A 27,827-nucleotide genomic window follows, 5' to 3' on the forward strand; every position below is an offset into this window, starting at 1 on the left:
CCTCACTAGGGAATGAGAGCTTCCTTTCTTCTCATCAGAAATTTCAGGATGAGCAGTTAAGGTGAAGGACTGTGTCTTGAACATGTGGATGTACAAACACCTGGCAAAAAGTAGCAACCATTTAATTTAGAAGTGGAGCTTCTAAAGCCTCTCATTACTATCCCCTTTGCACAAAGTCTTCTTAAAAGGCAATAGAAAAAATAAAACAGGCGATCGAAAGAGATGAGCTTGAAGCTTGAGCTTCCTGAGCATTATCCAGCAATATTCTTTATTGCTGGACACTCTATGAAAGACACTATCTCAAGCACAGGGGACCTTAAGATGAGTGGGAAACAGTCTTTGCCCTCAAGGTGCCTCCTGCTGAATTGAAGAAACAGGACAGGACATTAAAATAAATAGTGCACAGGGGGATCCCTGGGTGGCTTAGCGGTTTGGCGCCTGCCTTTGGCCCAGGCGCGATCCTGGAGTCCCGGGATCGAGTCCCACTTCGGGCTCCCGGCATGGAGCCTGCTTCTCCCTCTGCCTGTGTCTCTGCCTCTCTCTCTCTCTCTCTCTCTCTCTCTCTCTCTGTCTCTCTCTCTATCATAAATAAATAAATCTTAAATAAATAAATAAATAAATAAATAAATAAATAAATAAATCACAGTGTAACACAAGATAAATGACTAATAGATGAGGAAACTCTAGAAGAGATAGGAGTTCTGAGGAGGGATTGATCCCAGGAGATAGGAATCCAAGTCCGAGTGGACCAGAGTGAAGAACAAGCCTGTCATAGAGGAGGAGTGGTTATTACAAATAGGACAAGTGGGGGAATATCTATTTTATCATCAATAGATGATGGCTGGAGCAAGGGCTGAGTACAGGAAAAAAAGTTAAGGTTCCAGAAATAAGTTGAGGCTGGTGCAAAGGCCAAGGAATGAGGGTTTTCTTGTCTGCAGGCTGTGGGGAGGCACTCACAATTTTTTAGCCGAGGTATAAAAGTTGAAGGTGTTATTTTAGAACAAATCTATCTGGCAGTATGCCCATAATGATTTAACAGGCGTAAAGATTAGGAGTAATAAAATTAGTTAGGTGCCATCACACAGTCCAGAAATAAAGAAGAGAGAGTCTGGGCTAGAGAAGTAGTCATGAAAATAGAGAAGGCCATGCAGAAGCGGAGTTCCATTTAGAGTAGTAACAGAACACTGTGACTGAGGGATTTGAGGGGCATGGGAGAAAAAAGGAGCAGATCAGCACTTTGACAGATATTTATAGAACTCCTGTTCTGTGCTAGGCCTTGTACTAGGTCCTAGGGGACAGTGATGAACAAAATGACTTCAGAAATGACTACCAGATGGTGACTTTGGTGGAATTTTTGCAAAAGAGTTCCAACTCTCCCTGTCACCATGAACTCAGTCCTCCCCATCTACACAGGAACAAACCATAGAAAATCTGTGGGCAAAAGTATGTTGCTGGATTTCGCTGACCTAGATTCACATTTTGGGAACTGAGCTAGACGCAGACATATTCAACTGACAGTGGCTCGGGTAGACATCCCCTGTCGAAGCCTGTAGGACACTAACGGGGTTGGCTCCCATTTCAGTTTCCATTGGCAGCAGTCAGTGGCTCATCCAAATTTGGAGTCTCTGTCCTTTACTCTTTTCTGTTTATTTTTAATTATCTTTATCTATTCATCCTAAAGGCACACCAAAAAAATCACTTTAACATTTGCATGCCCTCCATCTCCAGCAGTGTCCTATTGTTTTTTGGCTGAATTGAGTTGGCAAAAGACTGTCCCCGCCCCCACCCCCCCCCAAAAAAAAAAAAAAAAAAAAACAGGATGATTATCATGTCATGGGCTGAAAGTGTGCATCACAGCATGACCTACATGACTCTCTCAGCCATGCCAACACCAATACCCTTGATGTTGAAGGGATTAGGAAATGTATCAGTTGAGCTAGAGGGAGGATGGTTGAGTTTTGGGTTACTGTTTCTCCATGGAAATCACATGTATTAAATGCCTTAGGTGTTGATGAGTATCCTATTGCTTGGCTGAAAGTTAATAAAGCATATGGTAAAACATAGACCCTAAAGAGTGACATTTCCACTATAAATTATTTGCTAGTCTCTAGGGGATCCATCCATACTACCTCATACAATACCAGAATTTGGGCCATCCATAGAAATAATCACATGTAAGAGAAACAAATTAAATTTGCTACCACCTTCCTGCAAAACTATTCCACTAGTATTTTTACCCTGCTATTAATAATCACTTACTGGTGTGCCTGGGTGGCTCAGTTGGTTAAGCATCTGACTCTTGGGTTTGGATCGGGTCCTGATCTCGTAGCTCATGAGATCGAGCCCCACGTCAGGCTCTGTGCTCAGCAGGAGTCTGCTTGGATCTTCTCTCCCTCTGCTCCTTCTTCCCCTCTCACTCACTCACTCTCTCTCTCAAATAAATACATCTTTAAAAAAAATAATCACTATCTTCCCTTGTTTTTATCTTTTAAATGTCATGTTTGTCCAGCAGTCTTTTTTTTAAAGATTTTATTTATTTATTTAAGAGAGAGAAAGCACGAGCAGGAGGAACAGCAGGCAGAGGGAGACGCAGGCCCCTCACTAAGCAGGGCACAGGATGTGAGGCTCAGTCCCAGGACCCTGAGATCATGGCAGACACTTAACTGACTGAGCCACCCAGGCGTCCCACCCCAGCAGTCTTTAAGAATATTTCTAAATCTGCTTTTCATTGATGGTCACTGGATGCTGCAGTTGGGTCCTACTGTTACTCAAACACTGTCCATAGATGTTTAAAAAAAAAAAAAAAAAAGGAAGCTTTGCAGATATACTACAATGGCCATTCCCTTTTAATATCCTTCTGAAGTGAGATTAAGTTCAAAGCTATGACCACATATTCAGAGTTGACTCATCATATAGATATTCAACCAAAAAAAGCCAATTGGAAGCTAAGTGAAAGATGTTGAGTCTATTGCATTTTATGCACATTTTCCCGTCACTCATTTGTTTTTATATTCACACTCTGGCAAGTGATAAGAGCTCAGTATGGCTCAATATGCAACTACTAGTAGTTGTAATATCAGTAGCAGTAATAATACCTTTTAGGTGTAAAAATCATGTTAATTTAATTTGAGAAGTCTAAGTGATTTTCAAATTTTAGTGTTACCCAAGAATCACATTTGAAATACACATCACATTCCTCAGATTCCCCAGGAGAAACTCTGATTCAACAAGACTGGGATGGAGCGCAGGAACCATGGCATGATTTAGTTGCAGGTAATCCATAGATCACACTGTGAGAAGCACTGGCTCTGTCTGGAATTCACCAGATAGCAGTTCCTACAGTGGCATATGATGGCAGGGGGAGAAAATTCATTCTAAAAGTAAATTGCTATGGCCTTGAACTAAAATGCCACCTACTATCATTCAGAATAATATCATACTGAGTAAAATAACTGGCACTTCAGAGAAATAGCTCTTATGTGAAAGAAAACAATGCAGAACTCCACCAGACTATTGAAATACAAATGCTTATGAAGAACTCACTTTTCTCTAAAATGCTGTGCCTTTTTAGGGGGAAATGCTTACAGAATAAAAGACACATATCATGTGTTCCATCTCTGTCTGTTGATAATACTTGTATATTAAAAACATGTATCTGAAGTGAGTTATTGCTCTAATTCTCATTAGGCACATAGGCCATCAGACTTGAATAGAAAAGTCTACGTTTCTTCTACAGTCTGACATCCTATGGCTTGAAAATAAACATGTTACTAAGTTCTTCAAGTAGGACAGGGCACCTGGGAGGCTCACTCAGTTAAGCATCTGCCTTCGGCTCAGGTCATGATCTTGGAATCTCGGGATCTCAGGATCTTGGAATTAAGCCCCACATTGGGCTCGCTGCTTAGTGGGGAGTCTGCTTCCCCCTCTGCCCCACTCAGGCTGGTGCTCTCTCTCTCTCTCTTGCTCAGTCTCTCTCAAACAAAAATCTTTAAAAAAAAATCTTAATAAATAAATAAATTTTTCAAGTAGATTCCTACTTGAAAGGAGGAGGAAAATCCAGATCTCTATTTGGGTAAGAAATTTGTCTAGTCCCATTCCTGAACTTGTTAGGAAGAATTTGAAAAAGGCCTCTGGAGAGCAACCAAAGCTGATTAAAGACTGACATTCCGTAGCCAGTGTTGATTACACAGAAGGGTATGACCCAAGTGTTGATGGGCAACTTCTCTTTACTAATTAAGTGTGTCTTACAAGAAATTGCATTAGGAGATTTTAGGAGGATTTTAAGATTATTGAATGCTGAAATGCAGTGCTAGAATGCATTCATTCATTCAACATTCAGCAAATATGTATTGACCATCTACCACACACCAAGCACTGCTGCAAAGCACTGCACAAAGGGCCAGTGGTGTAACTGTACCTCCCCGGAAGCTTTTAAATAACCTTTCCTTTTGGGATGACTTGGATACCTTGACTTCGTTGGATTCAAACAGTATGTCAATCACCTAAGGAATCAAAATATATATAATGGCAATGTAAAAATATGTATTACTTTCTGAAACCGTTGATGAATGTCAACTGGTCTTTTTCCAACTTCTTATTCTACCCTTCCTTTTTATTGAACCTTGAGTTTCACTTTTTAAAAGATTTCATTTATTTATTTGCAAGAGCGCACATGCATGAGAGGCAGGAGGGGTAGGGGGAGATGGAGAAACAGTCCCTCACTGAGCAGGAAGCCCAATGCTGGGTTCGATCCCGGGACCCCAGGATCAGGACCAGATCCAAAGACAGACTCTTAACCAACTGAGCCACCCGGGTGCCTGGAACCTTGAGTTTTAAATGAGCATGTTGCGACTTTGAATAAACCCCACATTTCTCAGCTTCCTTTTTACTAAGTATAATAATGAGAACTAAGTATTGGCAATGAGATAAAAGTAGAAGTGCTAGGTATGAAATCCAGGACTTGGACTGAAAAGGAGCAATTATACCTTTTCCCCCTTCCTGAATCTTGCTGCTTGAAAAAAGGATGTGATGGTTGGCGCACCAGAGCTATTTTATACCATGAAGACAAGGGTGCGCTATACCCTAAGTGTAGCAGAGCAAAAAGCTAGGACTCTGGACTCCTGATGACTGTCAAGTGACTACACTGACTATGACCTCAAAACTCCTCTCGCATGAGACAGAAATAAACTTTTTTGAAAGTCATTGGGGGGGGGGCGGCAAGAGGGCAGATAGTTTCTATTATAGCCAAATTTAGTCTATTATTGCCAAATTTAGATAAAGGCTATTTGTCTGCATTAGGCATTAAGAGAAAAACTCAATTCAAGCTGCCAAAACAATGGAGATTTATTGGTCCATGTAGTTCTAAAGTCATTCAGACTTTACAGTAAGTTTGATTGATCTGCTCAATGATGCCATCAAAGAATCAGATTCTTCTGTGTCTCTTCTCCACCTAACACAGATGCATGTCAGCATAACACTGGCTCCTATTCAGGGCAGCACAGTGACCACCAGCAGCTTCTGACGACATGCTTGCACACCTATAGTCAGGGAGGGGGACATTAACCTTCTCAGAAAAGTAAGGAAACTTCTTTCAGATCTTGTCTATTCTTATTAGTCTGAATTGGTCATCTGCCCATCTTTAACCACCTACTATAACCAAGGGGTGAATTACACCAGAGATCCAGTTTCCTGATTGCATGGAGGCATGCTGGGGCACTGCAGCAAACTCTCAGGAGCACCATGGCCTATTTTAACATTTCAAAAATAGCACAGATATACCTGTCAAATAACATACACAGTTCTACTGTTGGCTTGTTTGGACCTAAATTAAATACTAAATAAGCAAAAGTGTTATGGTTCTTTGGGGGGTAGTGGGGGCAGTGAGGAGGGGAGTTGTATTTTGTTTATTTATTTTGGTTTTGGTGTGGTTTGGTTGGTCTCAAGACACCATGAAAATATTACTGAGACACCATGGGTTCTGTGAACCAAGAAAGGAACCTCAGGCCTATAGTCAGGTGGAATTAACTTTCCCCCCATTACGTGGGCTACACAGGGCAGTATAGATATACAAATGAGAAGTGAGGCAGTTACTAAGAAAGCAGAGAATTGGTGTGGAGGAAGGAACCACAATATTCACCAGACCCTGAGAAGAACTAAACCCTGAATCGCTCTTAGGGAGGGAATTGTCTTTGTTTAGGAAAATACAACAGGTCCTTTGGGGTGAAAGGTGCCGTCCTTGAAAGCTTCTAAGCAGACAATACAGCAAAAGAGAAAGCAAAAATGTCCTTTGTTAGAAGCACTAGGAACATGGAGATGGAGAGAGAAGAGAAAAAGAGAGTGAGAAGAGGCCTCAGCCACAAGGCAGGCTTGTCAAGTCTTTGAAGGACACCAGCATTCAGTATTCAATTTTAAGTGTTCATATTACTGCAATATGTCGACCTGCCAAACATGAGAAAAAACTATTACCCTATGTGAATAGGGTTTTTTGAGACAATCAAAGACTGAAGTCCCTGCCTATGTTGAAAGGGTTTAAAAGAAGGATAGCACCTGTAAAATAACTGTCTTTGAATGGATCAAATTCACTGGAAACTGGGGCCAGAGATAACATGAGAATATAAACCTCCTCCCCCTCTCCCACTCTTTACTTCCAAGATTGGTAGAAATTATGGAGAGGGCACAAAATAGTCATTCTTAATCCTGTCTACATATTAGAGTTAAAAGGGGAGGGGCAAGATGTTTAAAAAGAAATAACTGATGTTTTGTCTTACTCCAGACCAAGTAAATAAAAAGAAAATCTCAATGGTTGGGACCCAGAAATCTGTACTTTTTAAAAAGCTCCCCAGATGATTTTAGTCTTGTAGCTGTGGTTGAGAACCACTGGCCTAGGATATTACACAAATCAAAGAATAGAGGTACAAGACATTCTTAGTTAGATCTTGAAGAGTAGAGAGACCCCTTAAAGTGGAGGTGGAGGAGGGGGTCAGGGAGGAGTTGACATTGTTCCTTCTTGTCCCATCAAATTCTCTCCTCCAAATTAATATCAGTAAAGAAGCCTGGACTGAGTCAGGAGAGCTAAGATCTGGTCCTCATTTTGCAGTTCACTAACTTTCTATGCTTTTAGCTAAGTCAATTAACTTTTCATCTCTGAATCTCTGTAAAAGAGAAGTGGGCTCAATAATTTCCAAATTCGTGCCTCATTCTCAAACTTACAATTCTTAGTAATCTATAAAATGAGATCACTTCCTCAGCTGCTTGGAGTACTTAGTCAACATTCACTGTCTAACACTATCAAAGACCATATTGAGAAAGAAACCAAGGTTTCTCACCAACCTCACTTCAAAACATAAAATTTGAAATGCAGAAAGCCAGGTAACTCCCCGCACAAGAGCAAGCAAGGTGAAGATGTCTGTTTTCTTCATTAGCCATAGTTTGGTTGTGATCATTTACAGGGTATTTCAGTTTCTGGGAAAGATATATGGGACAACAGCTGTTTTCTTAAAAACTTTGCACTTTCTCTTCAGGGCCCTTGATAATTCAGAGGAAGCATAGAAGAGTAAATAGTATACTTATTTGGAAACTTGATTTCTTTCTTTTTCTGGTTGTTTTTCCTTCTCCTTCCCATAAATATCTGCTCTTCTCCTAAAATATAAATAAATTTGATGACTTTCTCCTAAAAACAATGGTTTTCAAACAGAGGCAACTTTGCCCCCCAGGGGACATTTGGTAATGTCTGGAGATATTTTTGTTACAACATGCAGGAGGTGGGGGGAAATGGATGCTACTGGCATGTAGTACATAGAGACCAGGGATGCTGCTAAACAGCCTACAATGCACAGGACAGCCCTAATAACAAAGAGTTACCTAGTCTAAAATATCAATAGTGCTGAGGTTAAGAAACCCAGTCCTAAAATATGAATGAGATTTGTCAGCCTTGTTTCACAGAAATATTAATTTCTGAGCATATCGTAGTTAAGGTGCTTATATCCTTGATTAGGGTCAGCAGTGACTCCTGAACATCAAGTAGCCCATGCCAGCAAGAGTGCTTTCAGAAGACAGGAATTAAATATCTATATACAGGGGCGCCTGGGTGGCTCAGTCAGTTAAGCAACTGCCTTCTGTTTAGGGTCTTGATTCCAAGGTCCTGGGACTGATCCCCTCTTCAGGCTCCCTGCTCAGTGGGGAGTCTGCTTCTCCCTCTCCCTCTGCTTACTGCTCCCCCGCTTGTGCTCTCTCCCTCTGTCAAATAAATAAATAAAATCTTTTTTTAAAAAATAGCTAATATAGTCCCAATATTTATTAGATTTTTGTGTAACATTTTCAGGTATTGGAACTACTTAGTATACTTGGACGAAAATGAAATAAATGTAAGAGAATCACAGAAATTTAGTAACAAGGCCACATATAATTACACCTAGAGATTTTCATTACCAGCCTTTGAGGGAAGTGGAGCTGGGGCCTCTGAACTGCTATGTTCAGGTTCCTTTACTGACAAATTCAGAGGGGGTAAATAGATTTGTTCTGAGTGTGTGTGTTTTAAGAAAAGATCTGAAAAACTCATATCAAACTTTGAATAGTGGTTACCATAGGGAAAGGGAGAAGAGAGAAGAATAAGATGGAATAGAGAAGGGAGGAAGAAGACTTCAATGATTAAAAATCAGCTCTATTGAAATATAATTTCCATATAATAGCACTTTATTTCCATATAATTCACACTTTAAATGTACAATTCAAGGAGTTTTGACAAAGGTATATAGTTGTTTTAAGTCCAATAGAACTTTAACTTTTTGTAGTTTAATCTTTTGTAAGAAGCTTATGTTTTGTAATTTTGTTTATAATTCGTTTTTTTGTTTATAATTTAAAAACATCTTTTTAGAAGAATTGTGTGAAATTACATACTCCTACCTTACCCCATTTTGTAAGGGTGGCTTACAAAGAAGCATGAAAGATAGCAAAATAACCAGAAATAAAAGGATAAGATGATTTGAAAGGAAAACAATGATTTAAATTGGAGCCAAGGGGTCTCTGGTGGCTCAGTCAGTAAGCATCCGACTCTTGATCTCTGCTCAGGTCTTGATCTCAGGGTCATGAGTTCAAGCCCCACATTTGGGCTCCATGCTGGATGCAGTCTGCTTAAAAAAAAAAAAAAAGGAAAGAAAAGAAAAAGAAAAGATTAAATTGGAACCAAGTTTAAGAGTGCAAACTATGGATTCTCATTTTTTCCTTTACACATACGACAATCAGACTTGAAGCTTCCAGTTAGTGTGAAAAGGGTTTCCCTTTTCACCTTCTTTTGCATGTTTGAGAGCTTTGATGAATTTAAGCTCCTATTTAGCACACTCAATTTGCCACCCTTCCTACAACTAAAAGTTCATGAGTTTCATAAACCCATTGAAGGTTAATCCTCAATTATTATATGCCCATGAGGAAGCAAAAGTTCTATGAGGCAAATTTTAAAGCTAAAATTATCCACGGCGTTAACAAAGAGGTTATAGGGCTACTTAACCTTCTATGAAGAGCCAATTTATGCTGACATCCGGGAGCCAAGTCTTATAAAACCATGAAGACTCCTGTGTAGAGCAGTGGTTTGCTGGAACCAGCTCCTACCAGCTTATGGGGGCCAATTGTTAAATTTTCAGGTATTTTGCCAGCTGGTTGTTAAACACAGCCATTATTTTTTTTTAAGGTTTTATTTATTTATTCATGAGAGACACAGAGAGAGAGAGAGGCAGAGACACAGAGGGAGAAACAGGCTCCTTGCAGGGAGCCCGAGGCGGGACTCAACCCCCCCAGACCTGGGATCACGACCTGAGCTAAAGGCAGATGCTCAACCACTAAGCCACCCAGGTGTCCCAAACACAGCCATTATTAAAAAGTAAATTATGTGAGCTTCAAACTAAATAAATTATACTGAAAGCAAAAGTAGTAAATATTTAAAACTTACCAGTTCCTAATTCTGTCACTACATATTTCCATTCATGAGCTGTGCTCTTAAGATTCCTTACATCTGTTGTGTACATGCAAGATGGTGATATTGTATAACAGTGTGCCCATCCTTTATATCAGTAAAATTTATAATAAATTTATGTAGGTGTCAGTAAAATTTGTAATAAATTTATGTGGGTATATTATGCATATATTTTTCCCTACATTTACTAGCACACTACTGCCTGGAGCTAAAAATCTCAGAGTAATGAACATACATTAAAGTTTTTGAAAAAAAAAATAAAGTTTTTGGATTTTTTTTTTAAACTACCTGGGCTAAGATATAATTGGAGGCCCCGGTGATGATTTTCTTCATCTTATTCCAGAAACAAAAAAACCTCTCTCTCATGATTCTTCTCCAACCCCAAGGCAACCCTTTTGCAAATGGCCAGGTAGACTGAGCAGAGGGTTTTGAATGACTCTAAAGCAAAGCAATCACAGTTATTGTCAAAGAAAATTTAAATGTGTGCCCTCTTGATGAGACAGCCAAGTAATATTTGCTCCCACAGAAAAATAAGCATTAATCCACCAGTGGTGGGATCAGAGTCAGGGCTGATACCGGGCATCGTAGCAAACTGTATGTTTGACCTTTTCTCCTCTCTCAGTCTGGAGCCTGCTCCTCTACCACTCTAAAAGCGATAGTGCCTCTTTACCCACTATCTTTGCTCTTCTTTCACCTACTTAAAGAACATGACAGCTAGCTTTAAGGAAACCAATCCATGTAGTTCAGTACAGAACTCAGATGACCTCAGGAGTCAGATCTTCTCCATCTAAAATACATTTAAATGCAAACTTTAAAAAATATATGCATGTCAAATAAGTTGTATATACAGGAAAAAAATCAGCCCAAAGGCTGCAAGTTAGTGAGCTCAGGGTCTAGTCTTTCAAGGGATATTGGAGAGGTGGTACTTTGGTGTGACAGGAAAAAGGTAGGCATTTGGAAGTTGACCTACCTGGACTTGAATCTTGGATTTACTGTCTTAACATGGGACCTTGGACAAATTACTGAATTTCTCTGAACCTTGGTTTTCTCATTTATAAAAGTGAATTATTGTGAGAAACAAAGAATGGAGAACTACCAGTAAAGAGAAGATAGCTCAATAAATGCTCCAGTTGTTTCTTGCTGTCAAATGACACAGGGAACCTGGAAGATCCACAAGCCCCCAGTACCCAAAGGCTTTAATTTTTGAAGGTGGGAATAGGGTGCAGGTATCTGGGGAAGCATAGCCAAGGCATGACTTCAGTATCCAAGTAGGCAATAAGATACATCCTACATACAAGGTACAAGAACAAGAATGTGGGAGATCTGTTTCTGCCACAGAGCTAGTCTTACAGGATGCATGGGCAGGGGTTAGAAGGGAGGTAAGAGCTCAGATTTTGCATTTTGGAAGAGGTGCTTCTGAATTTCTTTCCTCTACACCCCTGAAATTAGAAAGTGAGGACTGTGACTCACCCAGGGACTCTCCTTTGTTCCTCTTGCCTATGCCTTGCTCCTAAGCCCTCCATGGAGCACAGAGTGTTCGTCTAATAAGAGGATGAGAGTTTTATTCCCAGCTTTCCCTTCCACAGAAACCACTTTTGAGGATCCCTTCCAGAATAGGTTCATGTGATTTGTGGTTGTAATTTGAATGACAGAATTCTTTTGTTCCCATGTTCAGATGGGCCTTATGATCTGAACAAAAGTAGCAACTCCAAATATGAGAGAGATTTTGTGGAGGAAATTTGTGGCAGTTAGCTTCAAAGGGAATATTTGGCATTGTAAATTGGCCCAGCTTTAACTGAAAGGAACCATGTTACTTAGTTCTTAGGATCTATATTAGCCCATCAATTCAGAGAGGATGTTTAACAAACAACTTCTCTCAGATTGTGTTTATTTTGACCTGATCCATGAGAAGATCCATAAAAAATGAAAACATAATAGTCCTAGAATGTTATCCAGAGCTGTATTGACTCAGCCTTAAAAGGACTGTCTGGGCTTAATGCCTGGTATATTGTCAGCTCTCAATAAACTCTTGATGGAAGATAAATAAATGAATGAATGATTTTAAATATCCAGGAGCAACAAAAAGTGTGCTGGAGAATCATATATCATATACCTCAATAGCATTTATAATCTGTCCCTTTAATATTGGCTATTTTGATATGTTGACATGAGTACATATGTATATTTCATAAATGATCGATTATGAGTGAGCCAAAAACACATTCTGAGTATTTCCTAACCATCTCTAAATACCTTCCACACACCTTTCAGTATCTGACCCATAAAAGGATTTACTGTCTTGTTTGTTTCTGTGAAACAACATAGCCCAAGATTTTTTTTTTTTAATAATTGATGTAATACAATGAAACCATGAGTAACAAGTGGGAGAATGTAGCTGCCTTCCAGCCCTTTGAATGAGAAAATTCCCAGAAATGTTGGGAACTGCCGGAAATGCCTGGTTGTTAATGCAACTAACCATGCAAATTCTCTTGGGCTGAAAGCCAGACATTTCCCACTCTATTTTGTGACAGCTCCACTCTGGGGAGCAAGGCGGATTCCTCCAAACCAGCAGCTGTGTAACAGACCATGATGATTTGGCCAACATGGTTCTCAGAGCCATTTGCACTCTGCCGCATGCCTTCTTCTTTAAGGGGTTGCCTGTAATGGAAGAGAGGTTGACTTTCTTTTTACTGCTAGCATTCCGTTCATGGCCTTGTCCTGCCTTAAATTATAAATTGTCATCTCCTGAAGGAAGAGCCTGCAACTAAATTATCTTTGGCTGTCTTTCTCTTCCCCACCTTTCACTGTCATCCTGCCTGGCCCCAGGGGGGCCTCCATAAAGGACTGTTGGATTGAACCAAACACCACTTGTGTCCAATCCCAATAATTCTTACTGTTTTACACAAAGTGGAATAATTCCTTTGGGAAATGGCCAAAGTCAGAAATGGCATTTAAAGTCAGAAAGTCAAGCAGAGACTTGACTTCTCAGATCTTTCTCTAAAGCCATGTAGAACTCATGTGTATTATCCAGAGTCTAGGGCCTCTTGGGAATTTAGAGCGTCCATAGAGAGTTTAGGTGCTTTCTCCTTTCCGTTCTGGCTTGAGACACAATGAGAAGCAGGAAGTATATCCCCTGTGGTTAAAAGAACACTTTACACAGAGGTCTGGAGCAACATACCACCTCCACCCATTTTTAGGAAAAAAATGCTGGCACATAGAACTAAACAGCCAACAGCCACATTCTCAAGATACTTGAAATGATGCTCATCCTTTAACAAAGCCTTCTGTGCATCCACAAAGAGGAAACAAAACCTAACACCTCCCCTTTCCGTGGCTGCATCTTTGTCCTTGGGAGCCTGAGCTCTTTGAGGTGATGCCCTGCCAGGTGGGCCACGTGAGCACATCCTCACTGTGTGGGCTCCAACAACAGAGGAAAGATGTTAGAGGTACAGTCTTCTGAATCTTTTTCTGTGTGTTCCTCTCTGAATGATGAGTGCCCTGTCTTGCATATATACGTGGATTTCCTGAACCCAGCTATAAATAAATGGCAAGCTGTCTTACTCAGACAATAGCAGCATATACAAGAAAGGCAAACAATTACTCTCACAGGAAAAGAGAAACCTGTTCTTTGTTCCAAAACACAGAAACTCTTTGTGTCTAGAATAAGCACCTTTAGCTTTTTCAAGAAAAAACAATGTATTTTTTGTTTATTACTTATAGTTACCACTTCCTGAATCCTTTTCATTTAGAAAGACTATGCCTGACATAGCTTTTGTGTTTTCTCCTTTCCACAGTTAAACCACTCACTACTCCAAATGGGGCCTATCCTGTTATTGAAAGTCATTTCTTTAGGAACATTTTTTAGCCTGTCTTGAAATGATAACCATGGGCCCTTGATAAATTGATTGAAAAACTTTTCCTAAGGTGGCTTTGTTAAGACATTTATTTTAAGAGTAACTCTCAGCGGAATTTATCAGTGAATTACTTTATCTCTTCCCAGTGTTAAATTATTTCCCTGCCAAGAGTATTATAATTCCTTTCCTGACAACAGTGAGGGGAAAAAAAAAAACTGTCCTCAAACAATGATAGGTTGGGTACTGGCTCTGATGTCAATAATTTTAAGAATATTCCCACCAGAAGCTATAAATTATAAATATAAGGTCCAGAAAAGAGAGAAACACCAATGAGGGAGGAAAAGCAGTGACTACAATTTCAAATAAATGTCATTAACTGAAGAACAAAGCAAACACAGAGGAACCAAAGTGGCAGGATTGTTCACTCAAGGAGCTGAGGATGGAGGATAGGAGGGAGGGTGGAAAGAGAGGGAGCCCAAGTAAATAAAGCACACCAGGAAAGGAAATATAGTCTCCATTGTCAAAAGATTTGGGCACTTTCTGAAGTAGGCACAACCTTGGAGATTTTAATTTGTTCCCTCACTGATAAACAAGAAGTCAGCACTGATAACACTCCTTGATAACACTTCCTCTGGAATGTACAACATTCCATGTTTCTGCTTTGTAGTCAACTACCGGACATGCATGAGTCAGACCAAAAGGTGGAGAAATTGACCAGGCTGCTCATGGGACCATTAAAGGTACAGTCAGGCCCATCAGTGTGATCTTGCTATGCTTCTTTCTCTTTCAACTCATCTCACACTGGGAGTGATACGTGATTTCTTTACCTTTGGATAAAGAATGTAGTAAATCATCTGTAGACCATGAATTAAACTGGAAAACCAACTGGTAATTATCTAGTGCTTCTGAATGGTGGGAGCAACTAGTCTGAATGTGATGGACCAAATCATGTTGCCCACAATTCTCCCAGTTGCTCAGAAAATTAGGTCAATGGAAATACTCAATTTTCTGGATTTCATTTTCTTTGTGTCTGAGCTTGACCAGATAACAATGGCTATACATACTATGGGTTTTTGTTTTGTTTTGTTTTTACATACTATGTTTTAAGGATCTTTGTGAGGTCCTTGAATCCCTGAGGTCCTACTTAGTAACCCTCTGGCCCAGGGAACTGTCTCCTGGTGGTTTTGGAAGAAATCCTGAATTTCTCCAGTAACTTGATCTAATCCACATAAAGGATGACAGTCAGTTCTAACTGTAAATGAGCAGACTAGCTATCTTGGCCCACCTTCAATTACACACAATAATAGAGATTCAGACATAGTACATTCCCATTCCCTAGACGCAGAAAGAAGCATGATGACCAGACTGATCAAGAGTGATTGCTGAAAGTTTCATAAACCCTAACTTTCATGTTGCATTTAGAGACCGCTCCACTTATATCTGAAGAAATCCATCTGCTCATTGGGCTTCTGGACCATTTTACTAAATCATGGGTCACAGAGACATATTTTCAGTTTGATATACACGAAGTGTTTCCTTTTCTTTCTTTGTTTTAATACTTTCAGGTGCTACAAACTCTCTAGTTTACCCCAGGTCCACCACTCCCTATTGTTTTATATCCAAAATCATTTGGGTTAGGACCACAGAGTATAGTGTCTTGTTGAACAGCGTAAGGAAAAAGCTAAACATTGGCCTTACTGATTTAGTCCCATTCACATTAACTAATGAATTGTATTTCTTTATCTGGACATAGATCATACCTTGTTTTTGTATCCGCAGTTCACATATATAAATTGTGAACATCTCAGTGTACTCTTGATGTATGCTATATCCTTTGAAAGGAGTGGAAAAAAAGAAAGCAGTTAGTTGTAAGCATATTTTGATCACCTGCTAGATGCCAAATGACTTGCAAGAAACAAAGAAGAAAGGGTGCACATTATTACACATTTAATATGTGCTATGAACTTGTGCTAAGCACTTAACAGACATGCTTTGTTTTTCTTTTAAATAATCTTCAGGGGCACCTGAGTGGCTCAGTCAGTTAAATGCCTGACTCTTGATCTCAGCTCAGGTCTTAATCCCAGGGTTGTGAGTTCAAGCCCCATCTTGGGCTCCATGCCCAGTACTTAAATAAGTACTTTAAAAAATAAAATAATCTTCAGTCACTCTATGAGAAATAGTATGACATTGTCATCTCATTTTATAGCTGAGGAAATTGAGGCTTGGGAGCTTAAGTGACTTGCTCAAGGACACACAGTATATAGCAGAGCAAGGATTCAGACCTAGCTCTTTCTGATTGTGGACTAGAAACTTGACCCTTATTTGTCTGGTCATGCTGCCATAAAATACTAGTCACTTCTTAAGGGCCTATTACTCTGTCTTATTATATACATTATCTTCATTTATCTTTCACAGTTAGTATAGGAAAGACTATTATTATCTCAGTTTTATAGTGAGAAAACCAAGAAATTGAAAAAAAACTTAAATTTACATAGTTAATAAAGGCTCGAGCTGTGACATAAACCAGGTCTTACTCCAGAGTTCATGGTCTAATTTGCCCCATTCCAAACAATGGAAGCTACTATTAATGAGTTTTGAAAGCAACCAAAAAGAAAGTCTGCATACAATGTATTTAAATAGCAATTCTTAATAGAAGAGTGCTACTTGGATATTGATTTTTTTTCTCTTAAGCCTCTCCTTATTATTTTTGGGCATATTCATTTTATAAAGAGCTCTAAGTTGAATATGTTTTTAATTTGCTTAGAATAGTTACTCTTTAGGAGTGTCTTTAACTTCATAAATGTCCACATATTCAAGGAGATCTAAGGTTTCTCAATCAGGGCTCTAAAGAAGAACCAACCCTGCTGATAAAAAAGTGCAAGACAGATGTCCAGCCAAGTCCTGTAGTTACACCAGACTGGACCATGGCATAATAGGATTACATAGAAAAGAAGAGTTAATGGTACCACAAGAGAATAAATAATAAGTACCAAATGAGTGCAAAAAAGATGTTATAGTAATTTATAAGAGCGAGATTACTGTAGCTCTGAAGGTCAAGAAAGAGATCACATTAAGATGATTAGTAAAGAAGGCTTTGAGTTGTTCAGATGTGGGTTTAAATCTACCTGCATGAGTTTGAGCAAGTAAGTTATTTGACCTCTTTCAGTCCAGTTTGTTCATGTATAAAATGGGAATTTTGAGATTCGATAATAAATTTTAAATGTTTTCCATGATGTCCTGCTCATTCTTATTGTATAATTACTTGTTTGCCAGTCTCCTCCATTAGGCTGTAACCTCTTCAAAACCTGGATTTGTGTCCTGCTCATCTTTGTGTCTCTCAGACTTTGGTACAGTGCTTGAGCTCATCCCCATTCCTGATATTTCTTTCTATGCAAAGGATATTACATTATCAGATTACTCCTGCCCTCTCCCAGCTTTTGACGCATCCCACACTAGGAGAAGTGAATGGTTTACTTGATTGGTGAGTTGGGAAGAACTTACTATGTGCCACCCTTAATATTCTCTTTGGAATGAATTTTCTACAGGGGGCATGCAGTCTCTTTCACTTTCTCTGCTGTGAATCTCACTGTCCAATGCTGCCACCGCTGAGTGGGCAAGAGTACCTAATCCTGAGGTCTAGTAATATAAAGCACATTTCTATGCAAATATTGAAGGGTAAAGGGAGACCTGGTTAGAAAGGTAGATTCAAACCAGATTATGGAAAAGATCTTGTTATAACTTTATGGTATGACATTTCAGCAAATTCCTTAAAATGTATGGATATTGCTAAAGAATGGGATAAGTCTACATGGCTAAGCCCAAAAATATTTGGATTTTTGTTTGTCTGATTTTGGTGTTTGGATATTTTTGTAGTAAGGGGGTGGTTGTTTTGGGGGGTTTTGTTTTGTGTTGGGGAGATGAGGATAAGGCATCGAATTTTAAATTTTGTGCGAGTTCATTTTTGTAAAATTTTAAAGTTATTACATACTAAGGCACTAAAAAACCCATCATTTGATTAATAGACCTGTTAAATTGTAGTGGGGTTTTAAAAAATTTTTATTTTGTTTTTTTTATTTTGCCAAGTGTGGTCTGGGACCATCTGCTTCAGAATTATCTGGAGAGCTTTAGAATACAAATTTCTCTACCTCACTTCATAGCTGCCAGATCAGAATCCCTGGGGGCGAAGCCTAGGAATATGAGTTTAACAGTCTTCTCAGCTGATTTTTATGCTTATTGTATTAAGGGCGTCACATGCCAACAGATAGGTTAATTCAATTTAAGTATATCTACATGAGGAAGTGTGTGTGTGTGTGTGTGTGTGTGTGTGTGTGTGTGATTATTGCTAAATCAGATTATCGACCAGAATGATTACCACTACAGTCCTTTTTTCCTATAGACCAGGGCAGCCCTGCTTACTCAGCCAAGGATGTCATTAAAACCCCAGCTGGGCCTTTTGTATATGTGCCCATTTAATGTGTCATTGATATGTCTTAGCAAGAAAAACTATAAAAATTATACTTTTAAACCCTTTTTAAAATCACAAACACACACTTTCAGAAAAGCAGTAAGAAGAAACCTTGCAGGTCTTCCAAAGAATCATAGCCTCTTGGAGTTTTCCTCTTGGGAATCTAAATGACTAGAGGAAATAGGAATTTCACAGGAACAGTCTTAGGCATCCGTTGCAAGCTTATACCCACACACTGCCTTCCTTCTGTTTGAAAGTGTGAGGAAATGCTCTACTTAAGCCTGCTTTGTTTCTCTTTTTAGATCATGCAACAGATGAGTGACCACCGCTATGACAAACTCACTGTGCCTGATGACATGGCCGCAAACTGTATATACCTAAATATTCCCAGCAAAGGCCACGTCTTGCTACATCGAACCCCAGAAGAATATCCAGAAAGTGCAAAGGTAAAAAAACATCCTTCCTGGCCACTGCAGCTGAGTAGGCCTCCGTGACAGTCTTCCTGCCTGGGGATTTTTTTCATGATGGAGTGACAAATAACAGGGACTTCCTTTCCTCTATACATGTCAAATCATTACGAAAGCAGAAGGGATAATATACTTTAGGGCGTGAGGAAAATTTATTTAACTTGCTCTTCTCATTCACATCATTGATCACTAATGCATGCACAGTAATTGAAGTGATGCCTGGTATTCAAAGCTTTTCAGATAAGTACTTAGGTCTCCCAAGTTTGTGCTACCTCTCTGATTACATATATCTCCCCACACTAAGATACTCATTAAGCATAGAAACCTACAATTAGACAGTCAACTGTGTCATTGTTTTCTGACAAATCTGAGCTGTCCTTCATCAGAAGGTCATTTGTTTTTTTTACAGCAGAGAAGTATGAAAGATCCAAAGAGGTAGGTGCTCATTGTCAGGACTGAAAAAAAAAATGAGGAGGGGGGTGTTTTTGGCTGCATGTCCCAGATAGTGAAGGATCAAAAGGAGCAAAAAGAAGATATACTTGCCATCAGGCACCTGTCCCTCTAAGAGCCTCTGCATTTGTGTGCCAACAGGAGAGTTGTCTCTAGATATGGAATTCTTTCCTGGTCTAAGATGTCCCTTGTCTTCTAGGGCATACTGCCAGTCTCTTCTGCACATGCAAACACAGCAGTGCTCATCCATAGACACTCCAAATGTCCTTATCTCTTTTAGGCACTTCAGCATCTTCATCACTACCCAGGGGAATCAGATATTTACACTCAACATTACAGAAGAGCCTTTAATAACCACTGATCTTTTTTTAATGGCTTAAAAATTTGCATCTTTAAAAATTTTAGAAAATATTTTAGCCACTTTCAAATTCGTGATACCGTATAATTACTAGGCGTATCCTCTGAATCAGTCAGCTTCTTAGCAGATAAAAAGAAAAGCGTGGGGAGATACATAGATGATTTCTCTATGTCCATGACTAAAAGTGTGAACCTGAGGAAAAAAGAGGATCCCTGACCCCAGGATGGAGCTTAACCAGCTCTCAGATGAATAGAGGGTCTCATACTTTATTGTGCATCAGGATTGTTAAAAATACAGGTTCCTAGACCTTCACTCTAGAATCTACAATTTCAACAACAACCCAGGTCACAGAACTCGCTTGGAGAAACACAGCTCTGGATCGTTAGGGCTTCTCCAGCCACACTGATCATCTGACAACCAGATGATGGTTAACTGCTTCTGGATTCAGCCCTGTGTCTATCAACAGTAACAATGATAACATCCACATTCACCAAGGCTTCCCCTGTGCCAGGCACTGGGCCAAGCATACTGTGTGCATTATCTTACTTATTCCTTATAGCAGCCCTATGAGGGCACTCTTGTTACTCTGATATGACCGAGTAGTAATCCAGAGCTAAGAGGGGACATGGCACTTGGCTGAAATCACACTTTAGGTGGTGAGTTGACAAAACTGGGTTTGGAGCCCAACTCTGACCCCAGGACTCTTAATTAAACACTGTACTGAATTTTAAGGAACAAAGTGCTTCCTAAAGAGGCACGGTAGATTGTATTTTTAGACAGTGTGTTTCAAGTGATTTTGTATTTTTTAAAAAAGTGCTTCATTTGATCATCAGAGAAAAATCTGTGGACTGTTAATTCGAAGTTTTGACACATGCTTTCGATTAGTGTCAAAAGATGCTATAAAATTCACACCTGTAATTTAAAAGCAATTTGACCTGAAATCCTTCCCTTAAATTCTATTTCGTCAAGTTTTTCCAGGGGTGTTGGTAAGGAAATAAACCTTAAAGTACAGTTGAGAGGGTTTAAAGTGTGGAGAGGGAGAGTAATATTCACTGGCTTTCATGTATCATTCAATCTCCCAGTGACAACAGCCAGACTGAAGGCCTCTCTAGTAACAACCACATTTTTGACACATCTTTGGCTTTGAGGTTAAAGCATAAAGTTAGTGGTTAACCAGTGCCGCTCACTCCATTGGTATGGCTGTGGGCACGTGTGGTGTAGATCACATGCACATCTTGAGGTTAAATGGCTGAGAAGCCTAAACTCACAAGCCAAATTAATTCTCACACTAGGTGAAGGGGTGGGGGCGGGGCTTAGAGGCGGAAACATAATCCTTCTGCTTTACCTTTCCTTGATTCCTGCTGCAGGTTTATGAAAAGCTGAAGGACCATATGCTGATCCCCGTGAGCCATTCTGAACTGGAAAAGGTGGACGGGCTGCTCACATGCAGCTCAATTTTAATTAACAAGAAGGTAGACTCCTGAGTCGAAGTCCCTCCCTTGTAGCCGGCAGTACTGCACTCACAAGGCCGATTACTGTACCACTGTTGTGTTCATTGACAATCTACTGTGCCACTGTGCTACTAACTCTGGTTTACAAAAGTCTAATTATAAGTTTGCTTCATTATGCACCTTCCCCTCCCTCCCCTCCCAGTGGTACCTAAACTGTGGGTTTTGCTAAATGAATTAAGCAATCTAGAAAATATAGAGCTAATGAATTACTGAACTGTGATTAATAATAGTAAAGAAACACTCATTTTAGTGTTTGTATTATCAGTGTGAATTTATAGGTGCTGTTTAGTTGCCAGTATATGCTAAAGAATGTCTTCTTGATCAGTCAGATTGGCCAGGGTTTTGGTTTTGTTTTGTTTTGTTTTTTTCCTCTGTATGATTAATCATCTTTGGTTCCTATGAAATTCCCTGGTCCCTGGATTCTCCATCTTTCCTTCTTTTTTTTTTTTCATCTGAACTCTGGAAAGTTTGTTTCCTCTTACTTTCCTTTGCCTTTTCCCATTTCTATTACCTTGGGTAAAATCTATGGTCTTCCTTCTGGCTACCTTCCTACAGGTCCCTCTTCTCTGCCACATTAGCCTCCTCTGGCCCATGGCTACATCTTCAGCCACCACCTTCACCCTCCCCAAGAAAGGTAAATGAGTCCCCCAGGAGAACTGTGAACAAAATCTGGGAGAGAGTTAACTATGCAGAGGAATATCCTGACAGAAGTTGCCCCAAAGATCAAATCCCAGAAGAAGTAGGGCACCACACCTCGGAAGGTAAATTCAGCTCCAGAGGGTTACTGAGGATTGTAGATCAAAAAGCTTGGAAACACCCATGGGTGTATCTCAGAAAGTCTTTAAGTCACATTCCATGAATTTTTGCTCCACTGCTGACCATTTATGGACCTTGGGGAATAGTCTTATTTTTTTCCTTATGTCTATTCCCACCCCCATTCATTGTGATTCACCCTACTTCTAGCCTTCTACCCCCTGCAATTATCCAGGTCTAGCAAAGTTACTTCTTTCAAAAGAAACATTACATCTAAAAATGATTATTGATGATCTAGTGAGAGCCAGATGGAGCATGTTCAGGAAGTGATCAGCTTGGTGCTTGAAACCACAGACAATGGACAATTCTACTTTGAAATATCTATGAATATATACTGTGGAATTCAAGTAAAACTTCTTTCCTCTCTGTTTTTTAAATTACACAACCTGAAATTGATGCTGGCCTCTTACAAAGAACAATGCCGCAGTGAAGGCAGAGATCATTGTCTTTTACTTACACCTGAAAGAATCAGCCTTTTAGCAGGCCAGGGAAATGGTACTTTCCAAGATCATGACTGATCCAGGCATGTTATCAAACTTCCTAGTCATCTCCACCTTTCCTGAATTGCCTGTAGCTTGTTGTTCAAGATTAACAATCAGGGAGATTAAGAAATATGACTTCAAGTCTTGCTGTGCTTACCTAAGTGGTTGTTTTTTTTTTTAAGATTTATTAATTTATTTGAGAAAGAGAGAGAGAGTGCATACACATGGATGGGGGAGGGTCAGAAAGAGAAAATCTCAAGCAGACTCCCCACTGAGTGTGGAAACTCTGGAGGGAGGGGGCGGTGGTAGCCAGGGGTTGATCTCAAAACCTCCAGCCAAAATCAGGAGTCAGATGCATAACTGACTGAGCCACCTTATATTTAATGAGCCTGAGCCTCATATATTTCTGACCAAACACTTCTTATGTCTGGTGACCAAGATAGAATTCCCTCTATTCATATATCCCCTTAGCAAATGAAAGTGATAAGCCTCTGGGAAAACCAAAACATCCTTAACCACTACCATCTTTTTCATTTATTTGATGACTTTTATGCCACAATATGAAGAAATTCCTTCTCCTCCTTTTTGCTTAACTTTACGTTCATTTCACATGCAGATATCTTAGTTCTAGCATCCTGTGAATGAATGATATCTTGGTCACTTATTTCGAATTGCCTCATCATGGGTAAATAGTATGTTTTTACCAGAGAGAAAAGGAATGTTGCTCACATGCTCAAGATAATAAGGAAAAGTTGTCTTCCATATTTATCGCTGCCCTTTTGGGTTAAATCTGGCCATGTGCTGGCAAAAACAGAACTTCTCCCTGGGGGAGTCTAGCATCTCAGAAACCACCTTGGGAGAGTTAACCCAATCAGCCACCTTAGGCTTACTATTAAAGCTAAGTAGCATCTAATTTTCAATATCTTTACCTCTATCATCCAGATTGAAGAACTGTATTATTGAGTCAATTGCAAATGAATAGATTTTTCTTTTGAACAATTTGTTCTACAGAAGGCTGTTTTTCACTTTTCCTTTCCTTTGCTTCTTTTCCTCTTCGCTGACTCTGTCTCAAGAAATCACTTTGGAATCTATGTGCCTCCTCCCCAGAATTGTATTCTTTGCTACGTCACTGACTAGACTGTCTTCTTTGGACTCCTTATGTGATGTGACGATGTGAAAACCCCAAATATCTGCAGCATAGTAGTAGTATTTTTTTGATGTTCTCATCAGCATAACATTATATTTGCAGAGGAAAGATGACCCATTATATAGGTTCCCCTCTAGTCTATTGTGATTTATAAGGATAAACTAACAGAAGCTGCTCTTTGACCTTGTAAAGACATTAGAAATTGTATTAAAGTAAGGAAAAGTTAAGTCAGAATTACTTGGTTAGTAAGATTCAATCTAACAGGGGCAATATAAAGAAAGTACATTATTTAGCATTACTTCTTCAACTATAATGGATTGCTATAGAAATCAACAGGCAGATCTCCAATGTGTATGGATTGCTCTTTAAGCTACTGTGAACAGATTACTAAGGCTATCTCTTCATCTCTAAGGGGGAAATAGTCTGTAGATGAATAATATGACTTATATAGAGTTGCATGTTAGTCTTTGTGATTATTTACTCATTAACCTTCTACAGAACTCAGCCATGATTTCAACATTGTGTTAGATTTGTGCATTTTGTTTTACTGACCATCACATTCTAGCCAATGTATGGTTATCCACTCTGTGTGCCAAAACCAGTCATGCCTTTCACGGCCCTTTAGTCCAGAGAAGTTCTGCACTGATTTTAGTCTCTTGCTGTCCTGATCCTACAAGTATACCAATCACGATGGAATAAAGTGTGAATTGTACTGTGACCAACAGCATGTGTCTCTTTTTTGCAACAGGAACCGCTGTAGTTAACAAAATCACTATTGCTTTGCTGTTAGAGATGGGAAGCTTTCTTTGTTGTCCCATGATTAGAAATCCTGTACCTGTAAATCAACTGCCATCAAAAGTTTGGATTAAAATGATATTTGAAGTGATACTTCATACTTCAGGCACTTAAAGTATGCGTGACACACATGCTGGGGCCGGAGTTGTTGATTTCACATGTGGTCCTCCTTAGAGGCTTCCTTTGTTCCCTTTCACTCCTAATGATTAGCACATCATATGGCTCAGTCATGGAAACAGTGGAATATTTTTTTCCTTGTTCATGCAAAAGTTTGGTTGTGGGATTTGTTTGTTTGTTTTACAATAAGCATCTTTTAGGAAATTTGAAGATTTTTTAATGAGTCTTTTTTATCTCCAGCAGTTTTTTTCAAGCTGAAAACAGCTTTACGGTTTTCCTTTTCTGATTGTAAAAATAACTGCTCACCATTAAAATAAAATTCGAATAATGCTGAAGAAACTATAAAAACAAAAGTAAAAAAAAAAAATACCCAAAATTTCATCACCGATCAATGCCATTATTAACATTGTGAAGATGATCCACACATCTATGAATAGATATATAAATGTGGAATAATTTTACATAATCATGCTGTTCTATAGCTTGCTTCTTTCACTTAGCAATAGATTGCAGGCATCATTCTATGTCAATAAATAGAGATCTACATCATCAATTTTAACAGCCCTGAATATTCCATGATACAGTTGTCGAAGCAGCTCTTTCTAATTTATATGGAGTGTTATATCACAGATGTTCAGTATGCCCATGTTGCTAGTAGCCTGGGGTCTTCAAGCTGTCAAAAATGTGCTGCTTATGAGGTTTCACACATACCCAGAGTTAATTCAATCTGGTGTCTTCTATGGTAAGTGAATGGTACGTGAAAATGCTCACTAGAAGCACACACTGGTATTAAAATTCCTTGAAGAGGTTGTTGATGTACTCATACCTTCTCAGTGATGTGCATTGATTAGTTCTCCCTTATTCAGACCAGCTTTGAAAGGGACACAGAAGCTTAAAAAAAAAAAAATGCCAACTACCACCCCTACACACCTGCCCTGCACCCCCTAGGCAATGGAACCCCCCACCTAACTGCCAGAGTACTTACTCTTCACAGAAGAAAATGGAGACACTTTTTAAAGGAAGAGTTGGCAGGGCTTCCCTGACTGATCTTTCTCCCAGCCTTCCAGAAGGTAAGAATGTGAAAAATCCCCTCTTGTGACAAGAAAAGCTGGAAGTGGGACTTTTGCTGAATGAATAATGCTGGTCAACAATAGTTTGAGGCAAGTGAGCACATGTTTAACAAGTGCCCAAACTGCCAGGCTCTGGGGTACAGCTCCTGTCTTTCCAGAGCTGGCAGTCTGGGAGGGGCAAGGAAGAAAGACTATGCCAGATCACAAATGATTATGACACAAGAGAAGGTAAGGTAAGAACTAAAAAGAAGAGTGTTGTGGTGGTTCCCAAGAAGAGGAGACCTGATGGCGGAGCTGGGATTTGATCTGGGCCTAGAAGAACAGTCCTGGCTTCAGGAGACCAAAATAGTATGTCAGGCCTTTGAGGCTGAGGAAACAGCATGAGCAAAGGCATGAAGGTTGGAGAACATAGTTTACACCTCAGAATTGTCCATCATGGATCAGTTAACGCTACTAGACCCTTATGGTACAATGGTGACAGGACCTACTTTCCTGGAACTTACATCCACAGAGAAAGACAGACAAGCTGTGGCATGTGTAGTGAACATTGTGGAAGGATAATAGGGTACTCAGGGCAGATGACAGGGGCAAGCAAGTGCATTTGTTTGGCTGAAACATGGGGAAATGTAAGAGTACAGCGAGACCATGTAGGTTGGGATGTCAATAGTCTTGCCTGCGAAGACAGGATATTAGGACTGAGTTCAGCAGTCTGTGAAGATCTCCTGAAGGCAGGAAGTGATATTACTGGAGCTTAATATGGCAGCCTTGTATAGGATGATGGGAACTGAGACTGGCATTTCTCTAAGTTTAATTTCTCTTAGTTTAATTTGTCTTTTAAACATCTCTTTTCGGGATGCCTGGGTGGCTCAGCGGTTGAGTCTGCCTTTGGCTCGAGGTGTGATCCCGGAGTCCTGGGATCGAGTTCTGCATTGGGCTTCCTGCAGGAAGCCTGCTTCTCCCTCTCTCTGCCTATGTCTCTGCCTCTCTCTCCCCCTCTGTCCCTCTTGAATAAATAAATAAAATATTTAAAAATAAAAAATTAAACATCTCTTTTCATCACCAAAATGGAGCCTGAAAGCTGGGCAATTATCTCTCTATACATATTTTTTTTCTCTCCTGAAAAACAAATTAATAACACCTTTCCCTCCCAACTCCAAAGGGACATTTTCAAAACAAATGAGATAAAAGGACTGATGAGTTCTTTGGAAGAAAAGTATAATGTAAATATCATTATCATCATCATTATCCTCATTAACTCCTATCACAGCAAGTCAGGATCCCATCAAAATGTCATCTTCGATTTGAAACATCAATCACCACTCCAGAAATAACTCAAGATTTTCATCATTGATGCCTCTAAGCTAGCCTGACAGCTTCCATGACGAATTCATAGGTTTCCTTGGTAGCCAACACGGCTGTTCTGAAGACATACTTGCATTAGGGAACTGTGGGTAAGTCGGAATGTTCCCTGTCTCCCCTCCCCCTCCAAACACTCATTTCTAACTCAGTGAAAGCTGGCCACTTAGAGCACAAGATAACTGGGGTTATCAGCCTTTTAGGAGAATGTGTAAGAGCCAAATATGTTACTGTCACTATAAATAAATAAAAGATCCAAACCAGAATGCTAGCTAGCCTCTTGGTAAAATATAGTTTGGGCTGGCTTGTGATATAAATGCCTAAAAGGAATGATGGGTCTCTAGGTCTTAGGAAGCCCCCTCTATTTATAAATAGAATGTTTAGTCATCTGTCTATGGATACAAGGAAAGAACTTGAATGAATTAACACAGACCTAAGAAGGTAGCTTGCTTTTTCCTATGCTTAACCTTAAAAGTATTTTTTTTTTAAGTTCCTGCTCATGGACAAGGAAATTATTGATTAGCTAGGAAGGACTTTGGGACAGAACTCAGAGGACAGCGCTCAAAATTAAATTAGGAAACCGTGTGCTACGTGTTGAAATTTCCCACTGTCCCTCTAAGGTACAAAGACTACATATTTCACATTGAGGCAGAAAGAGTTCAGAGACCAAAAAAGTTCTGATTCTAAGCAAGAGCCAAGCTATGCAGAAATGTTACCTCTTCTACCTCTGGAAAGAGCTTTTGGAATTAACAGATTCATGGATCCAAGAGGCTTCAAATTCCAGGGCAGGAGATGAACAGAGTCATCTGTTTTGTTTACATGAGACCTATGTGAGCATATGAGGTGCCCTAGAGTTAATGCTAGGACAGCAACATGGGGCTTGCTTCCTTTCTAGGCTTGATTATAATTGGGGGAGACCAAAAGATCATTGTTATCATGGAAGAATGGTATCAAGGAGTTTATCTGATAGGAAATAGA

General features: G+C 39.6%; 1 protein-coding gene across 3 annotated transcripts in view; it reads left to right on the top strand.

Annotated features, from left to right (window-relative positions):
- DDAH1 (dimethylarginine dimethylaminohydrolase 1) overlaps positions 1 to 24,229 on the top strand; it is a 134,456-nt gene extending 110,227 nt beyond the window's left edge. For all 3 annotated transcript variants that reach the window (XM_041747718.1, XM_041747720.1, XM_041747719.1), the window contains exons 5-6: positions 18,586 to 18,729; positions 20,926 to 24,229. In XM_041747718.1, the coding sequence (XP_041603652.1) occupies positions 18,586 to 18,729; positions 20,926 to 21,042 (261 nt within the window). In that variant the 3' untranslated portion in view covers positions 21,043 to 24,229. The remainder of the gene's footprint in view (positions 1 to 18,585; positions 18,730 to 20,925) is intronic.
- Positions 24,230 to 27,827: the final 3,598 nt, after the last annotated feature.

This window comes from Vulpes lagopus, chromosome 3 (assembly GCF_018345385.1).
Source record: "Vulpes lagopus strain Blue_001 chromosome 3, ASM1834538v1, whole genome shotgun sequence".
In the NCBI taxonomy this organism is placed as follows: domain Eukaryota; kingdom Metazoa; phylum Chordata; class Mammalia; order Carnivora; family Canidae; genus Vulpes; species Vulpes lagopus.